Source organism: Scyliorhinus canicula, chromosome 17 (assembly GCF_902713615.1).
Source record: "Scyliorhinus canicula chromosome 17, sScyCan1.1, whole genome shotgun sequence".
Lineage (NCBI taxonomy): Eukaryota > Metazoa > Chordata > Chondrichthyes > Carcharhiniformes > Scyliorhinidae > Scyliorhinus > Scyliorhinus canicula.
Genome location: NC_052162.1, coordinates 66,346,391 through 66,362,287, shown reverse-complemented (window position 1 = coordinate 66,362,287; position 15,897 = coordinate 66,346,391). Strand labels below are relative to the sequence as shown.

At 43.7% G+C, this 15,897-nt stretch overlaps 1 protein-coding gene across 6 annotated transcripts in view; it reads right to left on the bottom strand.

Moving 5' to 3' along the window:
• dacha (dachshund a) overlaps window positions 1-15,897 on the bottom strand; it is a 468,304-nt gene that overhangs the window by 53,991 nt on the left and 398,416 nt on the right. For all 6 annotated transcript variants that reach the window (XM_038774441.1, XM_038774442.1, XM_038774448.1 and 3 more), the window contains 2 exons: window positions 3,999-4,144; window positions 332-479 (listed from right to left, as the gene is read on the bottom strand). In XM_038774441.1, coding sequence (XP_038630369.1) covers window positions 332-479; window positions 3,999-4,144 — 294 coding nt within the window. The remainder of the gene's footprint in view (window positions 1-331; window positions 480-3,998; window positions 4,145-15,897) is intronic.

The window sequence follows — 15,897 nt, the reverse complement described above, 5'->3', positions numbered from 1 at the left end:
GCAGAAAATTCAGACTTGTTTTTAACCCGAGGATAATTTCCTGTTCTACAGCAATGAGCTTTGGTACCTATGCTAGTGAACTTAGTCTGGAAAGTGGCAATGTCACACTCTGGAATCCATTGTCAGGACTTTGCTTAGTTATATTCATCCTCAACGGCTTTCGCCTTGACGAGGCTGACACTCTTTTCCATCCTGCGCAACTACCACTGCCTCTGTCACTAAACAGAGTCAAACCAGGTAAATTCAGACCTAACTAGAGCATTAAGCTTTGAATGGGCGGCTTCATTTCTGCTTTGTCTTTTTCTCTTGCTTGATTTCCATGAGACCTTACCTCTATTGTGCTGTTCTGCTGTGAGTTGTCGCTCTAAGGTTTCTCTCATTTCTCTCTCCCTGAACAGTTCCAGTTTGAGTTCTTTCTTCTCCTGCTGTATCTGCTTCTCCTGCACGCGTGCATTGTCTACAGCCACCTTCAGCAGACCCTGTACAATTATAGAACTGTGGTGAAATAAGAGCAGCTAAACCTCAGTGATACAGTAGAGATCCTAAATACAATTCTGGGAGAAAATGTTTTTTCTTTTTTTTTTGTTCGTCATCTCACTGTCTCCTGCTGGCTATTAATATTCCCAGGCAGAGTACAGCACTGTTCACCACCCAAATTGAAACAGCAAAGCTTTCTTGAGATCTCACCTCCAATGGCAAAATATTCCCCTCTCAATGTTCTCCTCCGATCAGGTAATTTGATTTAACTAAATATGATCTAATTTCCATTCTCAATATATACAAAATAACAAATGCTTTGGATTATCAGCCTTCTGGGAGAAAGATAATTTTCATAGGTTCTGTACCCTGGAAGTATGACATTTAAACAACGAAACATTTTTGTAATCGTGTCAAGAACGGGCCATATCATTATCGCAAAGAGGGGTGGTATGGTGGAGCAGTGGTTAGCACCGCTGCCTCACGGCGCCGAGGACCCAGGTTCGATCCCGGCCCCGGGTTACTGTCCATGTGGAGTTTGCACATTCCCACCATGTCTGTGTGGCTTCCCTACCCCTCCCCCCGTCCCCTATCCCCCGCCACAACCCAAAGAGGTGTAGGGTAGGCGGACTGGCCACACTAAATTGCCCCTTAATTGGAAAAAAAATGATTGGGCACTTCTAAGTTTTTTTAAAAAATTATCGCAATGAGGGACTTCGGAATTTGTGAAGCACTGGGGTGAAAATAGCAAACCTACACTGGTCTGGTACACTTTCACAAATAGGGAAAGAGAATCTGGTTTGGTCCAGAATCATTATAAAGATTTAACTCAGGTCACAAAATGTCTCATGACAGTCAAGTTATCTTCTATTGGATACCAGTGGAATTATTTGTCAATGATCCTGAGGCATAGAACGACAAATGTCTGAATGTAAGTTGGCCTGATGTGACTTCTAAACCTATTCTCTTCCACATAATAGAGTACATCAACACTATTCACGTGATGCCCTGATGCATACTTTGAAGTTGAATCATTCTGCAACATTTTAAAGGGTTTATATTAACAAATTCAGAACTAGGTTGCTGAGAAATTATATAGAAAACAGGTGCGCATTGTCCAGAAATTGAATGTGCCTTTTAAGTCTTCTATCTTTTAAAAAGTGTGTAAAATTCGAACAACTTAATGATCCGTGTGTAAAGAATATTTTAATGTTTGAAGAGTAGAAGGAAAAAATGGAACAAGAAATGCTGGACTAATCGTGGGTGGATGGGGGGAAAGTTCGAACAATACAGTTTTTAGGTATGTGGAAGTAAGAAGAGGAATAGCAAAAACACAAATGTGGTGAGTTAGCAGTTCCTGCGACAACAGTCACCATTTCCGGAGGAGAGGGACCAGCGAATGAGTAACCCAGTTCGAGCAAGTTAAGAGTAGGTACAGTGACACACATCTGGAAGTGATGTCTCAGATTTGTAAATCAATGAGTTTTGCCAAAAGGGGAAATATGTCTGAATGGACCTTGTGTAGGAGAAAATATGGCCCAAGAGATTCTGAGTATGTTGTATCTGTTGAATACAGCATTGGTGAACTCGAGCATTGAGCTGTTGGGGTAATAAACTTAAGGCATGTATTGAAATTAGAGAAACAAGTTCCTTAAAAATTCTACAAACTGTTATTAATCAAGGGAAACAACATATCGAACATGCCAGCCTTGGAAATTGACACTTTCTTTATAGCATATTTAAATTGAATTCTCCACCTTTAAATAGGCTGGGGTTTGCAAACATTATCCAAATGTATTTTATAATTTAAAATCAATAGAATAGTGTTTCATTAGACTAGGCTCATGTCAATGTTATTTATTATGCAACACATGAGATGTTGAATGGCTAATGATATAATTAATCATTATTAACTACAATTTTCCATATTTATTGCATCACTGCTTTCAGTGATTAGGTCTGCCTCCTTTGGTGGGAGGAAGGGATTATATTCATGCCTGTTGTGTTACTAAAGTAAGATCCCAGTGGATTGCTCAATCGGTATTGTATATGTGGAAAGGTGGTGGAAGCCTGTTAAACAAAATGCACTCTCTAAAGGATTGTAATTTGTGATAATTTGGGACATGATTGTGGGCCAGTCTGCTTATGAGAATTTATTTTAGCCATAACAATTTGTTGTTCCTAAATGGGTGAATTTTATTAAGTAGAACTCTGTTATCTATCTTTTTACCAGAACTTAAGTCTAATAGTTTCTGAGTGAAAGCCCTGAGAAAGACTTTTTTAACGAGAACTTGTTGAGCCTGTTTACCACTCTGAAAGCCCCTCCCTATTTTTGTAACTTATTTTCCTCCTTTCCCATCTTCACTTTCATTCTGAACTTTAGTTTACCCTCTACCCCTAGCCTCATCACTGGTCGACATGCATTTACCCACCTAGACTCAACGTTCTTAATTTCTCTCCTTAATCTCTGCTCTATGGATGGAATTTAATGCCCTTCACTGTGGTGGGTTTGGTGTTTGGGTGGGTATTTAATCCAGCGAGGGGGTGGTGGATGGGCACTCCTCTGCCTTCCCACCTCCAACCCTTTCAAGTCCTTGGCAGCAAGGTCCATATGCCCACTAAAGGGCCTTGTCCCGCTGCTGCTGGTATTCACCCAGTGGTGGCTGTACATGAAACCCGAAAAGTAAACTCGGTCAGAGGTGCCTATAGGCTTCTGGGGGCCCTCTTCAAAGGCATTCAGTTCGTGATTATGGGACTTGGCATCGAGAAGACGGTTGCATGAGAGCCATCACGATGCTGCTTGCTGCCAACCCTCTATGATCTCCACCCCTCTATTTTCACTCACCTGTGCAGGTGTAGAACTGGCATCAGCCACCGTCTCTACAGTGGCACTGTCGGGCAATGAAAATATACCAGCCTCTGATTGGCTGGCAGTTCTCTGTGGGTGGGACTTCTGCCCCCAGGGTCCTTGATCCCAAGGAAGCCTGTCGCTTTCCAGTTAAATGCCTGACATACATTTAATGGGCTTTCTAAAAAGAGCTGACACAGGGTTCTTCCTGACTCTCCAGCCAGCAGGGGAGACACTTGTTGCCTCCATTAAATATGGCTCTACATTTCTCTCCTTTTCCTCAAAATCCACCTGTTTGAGTAAGCTCAATTAATGTTTAGTGTCCATTTCCTTTTCATGTTTTGTGAGGCACTATAGGCTATTTTTTTTACATTTAAAGTGACTATATAAAGAAAAATTGTTGCTACCGCTGCTTTCTGGTGTTTACTATAGTTAGCTAATTATTATAATTTCTCTATAAATACGAGGAAATTTTCTCCCCCATTTTATAATGAGGCATTTTAAATTAACATTTAAGTATGTCCCTTCCTGCTGCGACTGTAGCGTCTCCCTGGTTGGACTCTCTTCCAGAAATTACAAGCACGGGGTTTGATGGGCACTCCAGATCACAATAAACATCAAACTAAACTCTTTCATATTCTATCCCTAGCTTTTTCATGCCGTTTAGGTTTACCTGAATATTGGTTAGAAGTGTTTCTATTGAGGACAGTCCATCAGCAAATAAAAATGGTGCTGGGAACCCAGGCGGCAATGCTTGTCCAGCCATGTGAAACTTCTCGATGCTGGTTCTGATGGTGGGCATCACGAGTTGAGTCTCATCTACATTGTATAAAATTGGAATGAATAGTTAAGTGATGAAATATGGAATCTTCAGAGTGCATACAAGTAAAACGCTAGTGCATGCAGCCTATGTTGAGCAGCAAGTGTTCATGGTTGGATTGATCAAGCTAAGATAAGGTATATTTTCTTATGGCATAGAGATCAATCAGTTGAAATCATCCTCATGTACCCTCCATTCCTCATGATTATGTATAAACTCATGAACAAGAGAATGATGCATAGATTTCCATCTGGTTTTGAGTTCAAACAAGGCCATGCTGTGTACACATATAAACCCAAAGTAACAGTACTGTATACCGTCCATCTGTTATATTTTTTTATTGTGTATGAGATGCATCTTCCCCTTGGAAGAGATTTGACTGCATGGATAAAGAAGGTATTGTGATTGAACACAGGGCTGTGCTGTCAAAGATACAGCAGTACAATAAATAAATATCAGTCAAAACTCTGTTTCTTTCAAAATTTGTAACTGAATTTGTATTATTATGTGGAATATATGCATGCTGGTAAATATTAAAAGGCATTGTGCAACAAAAAAAACATTCACCAGTTTGGCTGCCTGGCTTTAGAAATATATCACCTCTCATTGGAAAATGCAACAGTCATTCAAAGGAGGTAGAGCGCCCAAGAAGCTAATATGGTTCCTGTTTTAAAATTCATTTACGGGATGTGGGCGTCGCTGGTTAAGTCAGCATTTATTGCCCATCCCTAGTTGCCCTTCAGAAGGTGGTGGTGAATTGACTTCTTGAACCGCTGCAGTCCTTGAGGTGTAGATACACCCATTGTGCTGTTAGGGAGGGAGTTCCAGGATGTTGCCCCAGCGACAGTGAAGGAACCGCAATATATTTCCAAGTCAGGGTGGTGAGCAATTTGGAGGGAAACCTCCAGGTGGTGGGGATCCCAGGTATCTGCTGCTCTTGTTCTTCTAGATGGGAGTGGTCATGGGTTTGGAAGGTGCTATATAAGGAACCTTGGTGAGTTCCTGCAGTGCATCTTGTAGATGGTACACGCGGCTGCCACTGTTCATCGGTGGTGGAGGGTTTGCATGTTTGTGGCCTTTTACAGCATAAACTGAGATGTACATTGCTTATATTGTGATTTCCTAAAACTTCTTGCCGATCAATACTTTATTTCCCATTATTGCCTCATAATTAGGTCTTTAATTCTTATTTCTGCACAAGCATTCTTCACTCTGAAAATTGATCTTCAATTATTGCATTCATAACATTATCTGTGTTCTGAATCACAGACTAATTGTAGAAATGCACAATTTATATACTCCTGCTGTTCACCTCTGCCTTTTGCCTCCAAGTTCTTTTCAATCATTGAGGAAAAAGCTAAAGGCACAAAATGGAGGTTGGTGCCATATATACAAACTGAAATCCATTTCTTGAACCATTGTAATCAGCAGTAAGAAGAATTTTTACAGAAGTAGATACCTTCGTCTCCAGCCAACATAGGAAATATGTTTTTATGGGTCCGACAGTATTTTTTATAAGCTTTACTCTGAATTTTATAACATTAAGAGGAATGAGCTGGATTCTCCGCCGTCGCGATGCTCCGTTTTGCCAGCAGTGGGTTCCCAACGGCATGGGGCTGCCCCACGATGGGAAACCCCATTGACCAGCTGGCAAAACCAGAGAATCCCGACGGCAGGCTGAACCAGGAATCTAGTGCGGCGGAGAAACTCCGCCGGCGTGATGCTTCATTTTGCGGGCGCCCGGGGTTTCCCGACGGCGTGTGGCTGCCCCACAATGGGAAACCCCATTGATAGGCCAGCGTAATGGAGCATCTCGCCAGCATGGTGAGGCAGATAACTGGTGGGGCAGAGCACCCGTCGAATATCTTTCCATCGCCCAAGTAATTGTCTACTTGTCTTTGGAGCAGAAGATGCGACTGAGGTGGAGCGCAGTGACTCTGCAAAGTCGCCTTGGGAGAAGGTTCCCCAGATGTTCTCACTTTTGTTCTGGGGGAGGGGTGTTGTGTTAACAGGAGTTGAGTCCGCTGTCCACAGAAATAGTGTGGACGTAGCCATAAAGACTGCGGAATGCCGAGGCAAGATGTCTGAAAGGCCGGCCTTGGTGCTTTGGGGCTTGTAAGGAAGACATCAAAAAACAGCCTTCCACCCCTTACCCCTCACACTCTTTCAAACTCCCCACACCCTCGTCTTGCCAACTCATGTCCTCCCCATGGCCCCTTATGTCCCCCTCAAGCCAAACTATACACTCCATAAAAACAAAAATGTTGCTCTAACGACTGTCTCTCTGAGCCACGAGTGTGCAAACTACAACCCGCCCCCATTATGGGTTCCAGGTCGAGAGGCAGGATTTCCAGAATCAGGGCTCCTGCACCAGTTTGCTAAGCCAGAGTCTCCCTCTGTCCTTGCGAGAATTCATGCCTGGGCGTTTGAATCTCCTGTTGTAATTCAAATCAGCCTCACAGTGGTGTTCCACCATAGGAAAATCACGGAATCACAGAACCCCTACAGTGCAGAAGACCATTCGGCCCATCGAGTCTGCACCGGTCCTTGAAAGCGCACCCCACTTAAACCCCACACCTCCATTCTATTCCCAAAACCCAGTAACCCTAACTAACCTTTTGGACACTGAGAGACAATTTAGCATAGCCAATCCACCTAACCTGCATATCTTTGGACTGTGGGAGGAAACCGGAGCACCCGGAGGAAACACACGCAGACACGGGGGAAAAGTGCAAACTCCACTCAGACAGTCACCCGAGGCCGGAATTGAACCCGGGTCTCTGGAGCTGTGAGGCAGCAGTGCTAACCACTGTGCCACTGAGAAGAACACTCCTTCTGGCAGTTAAACAGACAGTGCGCCCAGAAATGTCCATGGCCTAACCGGTCTTATTATTCCAAGTAAAGCATCATGGATGGGGCCAGATTGTCTCAAACAACCAGAACAGAATGCACTTCCAACCCCAAATAGACCATTTTCCAGATTTCTGATTGTGCCACTGAAATGAGCGCTGCTCCATATTTACCACCGTTAGTAGGTTACAATGCTTTTGTAATGTTTCAAGTAAAATTATCAATAAAGTTTCAGCTGTTCCTATTCCAATACACTTTCATGCAAGCCAACTGCTTTGGCTTATCCATCTCCAATCCAATAATTTGGTGCAGTGAAGCCATCTATGTTCCTCTTGATACCGACAAGTTGGTTGTCATTTTTTATTAAATGTATTCTTCTCATTTGAAAAGTAATTCTTTTTAATGTCTTGCTCTCTGAAAAGTTGCGGGGTGTCTGCAGGGTGAGCTGTGCTGGACGCCTGAACTGATGTATTTTTCTTCAATCTACTGCTGTCACCAATGAAATAATTTATTGCAAAACAGCCTGAAAATTGCAATGTAAAACAAACACTGCTAATAAAACACAAGGTCATAAGAATTTTGCACAATCTATGGCCTGCCTGTCTGCACTGTTGCTTCCAGACAAACAATATTTTTCAGCAAATGTGGTATGTAATTAACTGTGTAGCACACAGAGAATTCAGAGAATTAAGACAGTGGCGTGATCTAATGGCCGCATCACGCCCGACACAGGACGCTGCCGGTAAATCTCACGAGAGGCCTCCGGTTTTTTCCTGTTGAATTGCGCCCAGGATTTAAAAAAGGAACAAATTATTTTTCAAAATCAATTTTGTTTTTCACAAAAAAAATTCATCGGGTGCAATTCAACTGGAAAAAAAAAAAATCGATATCCAGTTTTGGCGAGTTTAGCGGAGTGTGTCTTGGTGGCTGCAGCGCCAAGAAACACCCCGCTATTCAACGGCACTTTGCCATTTATTTTGGCCATGGGGGGTGTTTCTCACCGCCGAGACCATACCTCGCAGATTGGTGCACCATTTTGACCATACCTCGCAGATTGGTGCGCCATTCTGTCTGGCTGCCCCGATTTTCCCCACCCCATCACCCCCCCCCCCCCACCCCCCCCCCCGGGACCTGGTAAGGTCCCCCACTCGGGTCCAATCGCTGGCAGCTGGCAACCTTGGCACTGTCAGCCTGATACCCTGGCAGTTGCGAGTGCCATAGAGAGTGCCAGGGTGCCACCCTGCCCTGTTCCCGACTACCTGGGTTCTCTAATGGCCTGGGAGCCGCCCCCCCCCCCCCCCCCCCACCCCACCAGTTACCATTAGGACGTGTTCACATTTGTGGAAAACAATACTAAACGGCACCCTGGCGAGATCTCCCAGGTGTGACCATTTGGTCCCGGCACCGGGAGAATCCTGAAAACGCATATAGAATTGAGCCTAATGGCTCATTTAAATATGCAGATCTTGGGGGTGAGATCCAGGTCACAACCTCTCGCAAGACTCCATTAAATCTCCCGAAGTGTTTTGGGCATCGCGAATCTGGTGAGAGGCCTATCGCGAGATTTAACGGCCTCGTCCTGACACCAAGTCTGGCGGGACGAGGCTGCCGAAACAGGCCCTATGTGTGCTTCAGAAGAAAGAAACTTCTGTATTCCTGCCTGCCTTTTTCTGGTGAGACCTCAGAATATTTTGCACCCTAATTACTCATTCTTTCTACTTCGGCCAATTCCTGCAGCCCTCCAGCCCCACAACCATCATCAGTTTTTCAAAAACTGTTGCGAATATTTAAATGCCTGAGTTGTCTCAAATAGTATGTTTTGCAATGATGTAATTTAAGCAGAGGTAGTTATTTTTCCCCCCACCACAGCCGACGGCGTTTTTGGAGGCAGGGGGACATTTAATTGGGTGGAAAGTTGCTCGGAGAGGACCGTGTCTCCTTTCCACCTCTGCCTGATTAAACCTTGTGCCAAGGATGGTCCTCCAGCTGGATGCTGATTGAGATGCAATTAATGAACGTTTAACTGTTTCCTCCGGGTGCTCCAGTTTCCTCTCACAGTCCAAAGATGTGCAGGTTAGGTGGATTGGCCATGCTAAATTGCTCTTAGTGTCCAAAAAGGTTAAGTGGCGTTTCCGGGTTCCGGGAATAGGGTGGAGGCTTTTAAAAAAAAAATGTATTCGCCTTTTTCACATTGGTGCTCTTTACAAGGGCCGGAGCAGACTTGATGGGCCAAATGGCCTCCTTCTGTGCTGTAAATTCTATGATTCTATAACTGCGTCATCCTGTTGCAGGTGTTCATGCAGGCAGGGAGTCACCACCTGAAGAGTCTATAAATCAGGACCTGCCAGGCCTGCTTGCAGGCTCACCGGTGGGGGAGGGGTTCCCCTAAAGGCACTCAGTACCAGATCAAGGGACATGGCACAAGGAAGGTGGGAGCCCACTGAGAGCTGTCATCTTGCCCTTTCACCTGAAGCCCTCCCCTTCCCAAGCCACCAATCCTGTGACCCCATCCACCTTCGCTCTCCCATGGTCTGGGTCCCTCATCCTGGTGACTCTGCCGGCAATGGAGAGTTGCCACCTTCTGGCCGGCAGTTCTTGAGGGGGGGAATTTCCTCCCCAGGGTCCTGGAATGGCCTAACACAGGCTTGTTAAACACAGTGCTCCTGTTAGTGCTCCAACCATCAGGCGAGACCCCTGTTGTCAATGTTAAATTCCATCCATGATTGCTGATGGAACAACTAGTTCAAAATTAGAAAGAGTTTTATAGAATTGGGACCAGCAAGTGTTTTCCATAAACTCTTTGGCAGTGTGTTTTAATTGTCAGTGCCTACAAACAACACAAATGTGTCAGAAGAATTGAACTGGAAAATTGAAGCAAAAACTGCTGTGAAAATCTCATTATCATTTAAGATGGTCACTTGCTATCAGAAAAAGTCTGAGTCTGTCATTTCACACCTTTTAAAGGCATCATGCTTGAAAGTGTGACCTTGGGGCATTGCATCTCCAAAGACACACCTCAAAGCTTCAAGTCCAAAGGGTAAAATAAATAGTGATTCAAAAAGTCACTCCTCTCGAAAAGCCAGTAAAATACCCATCTGTCCAAATATGGGCTTATCAAGAGTAGCAAAAAAGTTCCAAACCAAGATAATTAAAAAGCAGGAATCAAATCAATTAAATCCCTCAAATTCATCTTTTCAAAGTCACTATTTGAGCCAAAGGTACGGCAAACTGCTCAACTACTTTCTGTTCACTGATGCGCAAAAATGTCCAATGTGTGTAGGTTAGGTGGATTGGCCATGATAAATTGTCCTTAGTGTCAAAGGAGGTTGGGTGGGGTTACTGTGTTACGGGGATAGGGTGGAGGTGTGGGCTTGGGTGGGTTGCTCTTTCCAAGGGCCAGTGCAGACCCGATGGGCCGAATGGCCTCCTTCTGCACTGTAAATCCTCAGATTCTATGATCAGAGTTTGAACATTTTTCACTAGTAGAATTTTATTTAAAGTTACATTTATTAAAAGACAGAATTTTGGACATAAATAAAATACGACTTGGGAGGTGGTGTGGTGCTGAAAGAAAGTGAAACAAATCTTATTCATCATGAATTTGTTCAGATAGAAATGCCTCCAAGGCTGTGTACCACTGCCAGTATACACTATCCCAGCCAGCTACAATTAGCAGTATGCAGTGGGTATTTTGCTTGGCACTGGAGACTTCATGCTTAAATTTGATTGTGCTGCCATGGGAGTTGCAATTTTCCATCTGATCCTGTGGAACGATGATACCCAGAGTGCACCTAAATGACTGAGAGAGCAGAATAGCGAGCGAGAAAAAGGACAAAGGGGGTTGAACATCTGTGGAGAAATTGTGCTATGAAGAACGTGGGAGAGATGCTCAATGATCATCTCAGTCCTAGTCAGGAGGTGGCAGCGGTTATCCTGCATCTGTGACTCTGTCGGTGGTTCCTGCAGAGGGTAGCCATCATTTCAAGGGATGTAAATTATTCCCCAGGATCCATCCAAACATTTTGGGTGTTGGAGTAAAGGTCTGAGACTGGTGGTGGATAAAAGGCGTTATGGCTGCCAGGAGCAAGCACATGGAGGAATCTCTTGCGGCCTCAGATCAATAGGGCATTGAGGGAGTGGAAATTCTGCCTGTTGGTGGATCTGACTGGTTGGTTCCTAGGCGCCTTGATGGCTCGATAGACATTCTATACTAGGCCAGATCCAGTGATGGAAAGAAAACCCAATGAAGTGCATTGTTATGAAGCATTGCTTTATATCAAAAATGACTTTATTCATTTATTTATTGGGCTTAAACCACTGATTGACTTTTTAAAAATGGAACAACAGCATTTCTTGTGACTTAAGCCAGCAGCTTCTGAGATTGCTGAACATTAACATACTGTACCCTGCAAATTACAAAGCCATTGTAGAAGAGCCAGACTGCCTAGAAGAACCCATCAGAGAAATATGAGGAAAGTGAATGGTTCAGGATGGACCAGTTGCAAAATATCCATACCATCACCGATGTATTAAACTGGGTGTTGAACAAGCCATCAGATGCAATCACTTTGAACAATGAACCCTGGCTGAGAAGTGACCTCTTCTAGCCATAATCTAATCATGTTTAAATCATGGATGTGGGAATCAACTTGCTATGACCATGTTTGGGTAACTGATAGGTTGTCTCTCTCTCTCTCTCCCTATCTCTCTCCATCCAGCATGCAGGCTCGAGCCCTGCCTGCTGTTTGACCACCCACACACTGCAGGGATTTTATAAAATCAAGCCAGCAGCTGCTGACTCCAGAAAATATATAAATCATCTGTCAACATCTTCAAATGGTCTCAACTCAGAATATCGAAAGACCATTCAAGTAATTAATCGACACGATCTGTATACCGTTGACTTTCATTGGAAAGTTAAGCTGCTTAATCTATCCTGCCACTTTGTAACTTAGTGGTGTAAGTGTGTGTGCGTGTGTGGTTGTGTGTGTGTGTGAGCCTTTGAATGCTTTTCTATGTGTGAGAGCTGGAACATATTTATTATTTTTATTTAGATCAAGCATTAATCACAATAAAAGCCATTCTCTTTTAAAAACATCAGGAAACCTGTCTGTGTCTTCTATAGTCACCGTGCATGAACAGTTAAATACTCACTGAATTGAAAGCATATCTTTTTTTTTAAAACTATTGCAGTGAAACGATGAGTGGGAGCAAAAGGGTTGCCATTTACCCCTTCTCATCTGATCATAACAATAGAGTTTTGTCTCTCTGAAGACATTCACCGACATGGTTTGATTTTCTTTTCTAGTGCTGGTTCCATTCACTGTTTTAAGATTTGCAGCATAATACAATGAATTCTCTGGTATCTCTAACTCAGTCTACATTGTATGTTTGACAGGGAGCTTGTCATTTAAATTGTTTTCATCCCCCCCAACACCCCACCATCACCACCACCCTTCCCCATCAGCATAGGGAAATAAACGTGTGAAAGTAGTCTAGGTATGATTCATTCTGATAATCTGTCCCTGGAGAAACAGGAGGAGATCATACACTAGATTGAGCTTCTAGAAGAAGACAAATAGGACAGGCAGTGCACTAAGGGTGGGAATTGGGATGACAGTAGCAGAGGTCACATCGATTTCCAGCAGGATTTTCCAATGATAAGATAACCTCTTGCTCTCTCACCCATTATTCATTGACTGCCTATCCCGTAAGAAATACATTTCCGTTTTGTTTGCAAGGGCAGAACCTGGTTTCAAATTCTTTTCAGTGTAATTATTTGATTTTAATTTTGTACGGGGTTTCCTTTCAATCTCATTGGAATGGAATCATGGCATCTTTTTACTTAATTTAGTGCATGTTTTAAAATTGTTTGCTGTCACATTTCCATAAATGCTTTTGGATGAAGGAGGCAGTCTGCAGCCTAGATCCCAATAGTGAGATTCTGAAACACATCTGTGATCATTTTGGGTCATAGCTCACAATTTTAGTCATTAACAAGTGGGCTGGTGCCAGAGTCTCGTTTTAGTAATGTGTTCTTTTGACCTTTTAATCCTAATACACAATTTTCTCCAGCAGTTTACTGGTTTGATCCGCGATGATAACATTGAGGTTCTCAAAAATAACCACTCAATTTTTTTCAGTGATTCCATAATTAAAACAATATGCCAAATGATCAGAGTATTTTAATTGTTTGTTTGTCTCTCGGAAGCTTTTTTCAGACTCTTGCCCCGGGTCAGTATGGCCTATTGAAGTGAGTTTTAAGCTGGTGTACACCTATTTTCAGAATAGCTGAAGAGAGCATGTGGACGACAGGTTATTTATTTTTCTACATTCGCATTTTCAGGCAGGCTCTTATGGCCACATTCATTTTTGTATTGGGATATGGATGATATGAGTTAAATTTGGCAGTGCTTTACTGGAAAGATGTGTGAGGTGAAGGATTAGAGGGGGGTCAGAAGAGTCTTGACCAGCACAACTGCTATGTAGTAACAATGAGCGCATGATTTGATAGACAATTGTTGCTGCATTTGTAATGATGATAGCATCCATCGATTTATAAATTGCCACCATGGCCCAGCCATTCAAAGATATGACAGCTTTTTGCTATGTACACACAAGCCTAATAGCTCCCTGCCAGCCAGACGTATTTGAGTAGTTAATGTGGCTGAGGTCAAAAATAGTCGAAGAGTGTTTACTATAATAATCTATAGATAACTTAACAACATTTTGAATTCATAATGCACACAGCATAATGTGCCCAATTTATGTTTTCAAAAGAAAAATTAAAAGTTCAACTCATTAATCTGTGTCGTGATCAATTCAACCTCTTTTAGCTACCACTGAAGTAAATTTGTCAAAATTAGTTGCATCTGTTCTATCACAAGTTTGTCTTTACCTGAAACTGGGTTTTCAAAAGATGGCATCTCAAAATGTTATAAAAATTAATGCAGCCAGCAGGTCAGCAATTCTGTCGAGCCCAGTGTGCCGCTGCTTTTCAGGTGTAGCGTATTGATTTGCGACCTGTTTGCACCAGTCCCTGTGGAAGTAGGCAGCATGTGAATTTGGTGCTGCCATATCATTTACCTGATATTAGCATTGAGCTAAGTATCTTATGTGTTGATGGCTGCCTCTATGTTCAATGGGAAACATGAACAGCATTGTGCAGAAAGCATATCACGCAGCCAACCCTCTGTTTTTAAAGGCAGTCTCTCCCTCTCAAAGAGAAGCTGCACTAACTGCCTAGGGGCAGTTGCTGAATACTATCGCTGCAATTCTATATAAGCAAAAGGGAAAAGCAGGGCAGGGAGAACTTCCAGACAAATGGATACAGCACTGGAGACCTTGAGGTTGAAGGATAACCAGAGAAGAAACAAAGGCTCGGGTTTAATATGGGCAATGGAGTTCTTGCCCACCACCTCGAGAACCAGTGGGAGCCCCATGTCGCTTTCTTCTGAGAAGCCCGTGCTATTACATTCCATTCAAACATTTATCAGTGCAGCATCAAACTTTCTATCCGATTAAGCTTCCAGTATGGTGGAAATTCCACTCCTCAGAACTGCTGGCCAGTAACATAGTTGCAGCACCAATGGGAACGGTAACCAAGCTGGTGCTACAATGGAACCTTCACCAGGGATCACTGGCAATGGATTCCTGGAGAGCTGTGAATGTGATAGGAGGGTGGGAGGATCAGAACCACATGCAGAGGGGGTGGCTTCCTGCAAGAGGAGTGGGGGGAGGGGTCCCTGGATCAGGCACAAAGTGCTCATGGATGAGGGCTGTGCCAGGAAAAAGGGAACCACCCCACCCCATTCCAGAAGGCGATTGGCGTACCCCACAGGGATTGCTGTGCGGTCTCCTTGGGATGGCCTGTCCCCCGCCTGCCACTAGTTAAATACCGGGGAGGGAAGCAGGATGTACATCCTACACCCCCTTGTCCAATCAAGGACAAGGGGTGTATAGGTGGAGGGCGGGACATTAAATTCAGCTGAACGAGAGCAGTAATAAATGGGTCATTCTCGTGTTGGCAGGTTGTGTCAAGTGGGATACGCCAAAGATTATTATTTGCGCCCCGGAGCATTTTTAGGCACTGTACAACAGAACAATTCTGGTGTCTCACTGTTAAGTAATGTTAGTGCAGGGTCTGTCTTGCAGCTAAATGCTTGATTTTATGTGAGTTATGTGCAAACTTGTTGAGTGGACCTGAGCAGTACAAATTTGGTAAGTGGACATCACATCAGGTGGTCGGGCTGTGTGACTCATAATAGAACATAGAACATACAGTGCAGAAGGAGGCCATTTGGCCCATCGAGTCTGCACTGACCCACTTAAGCCCTCACTTCCACCCTATGCCCGTAACCCAATAACCACTTTTTGGTCACTAAGGGCAATTTATCATGGCCAATCCACCTAACCTGCATGTCTTTGGACTGTGGGAGGAAACCGGAGCACCCAGAGGAAACCCACGCAGACACGGGGAGAACGTGCAGACTCCACACAGACAGTGACCCAGCGGGAAATCAAACCTGGGACCCTGGCGCTGTGAAGCCACAGTGCTAGCCACTTGTGCTACCGTGCTGCCCATAATGGTATCAATTCAGTTGCCTCCAGCACTTGCAGAGACATCTATGTAAGTGTCCCTCTCGAGTTGCTGTACTGGAAGCAGTGCACATCCCCAGGAGGGCCATTGGCATCAATAGTTCCAGCACTGCTATAGGTTTGAATCTCATGTTTTCATCTGGCCATTGTACTGCTCTAATGCTTGTCAATAGCACTTTGATTAATAACATTCATCTCCTTTGAGAACAGTGTGTATGATTAGAAGAGTTTAAACAAAAATAATTTCAGGTTTATGTTAGCTGCTTGATGGAAAAGAATTTAAAATTGTAAACACTGGTTAGGA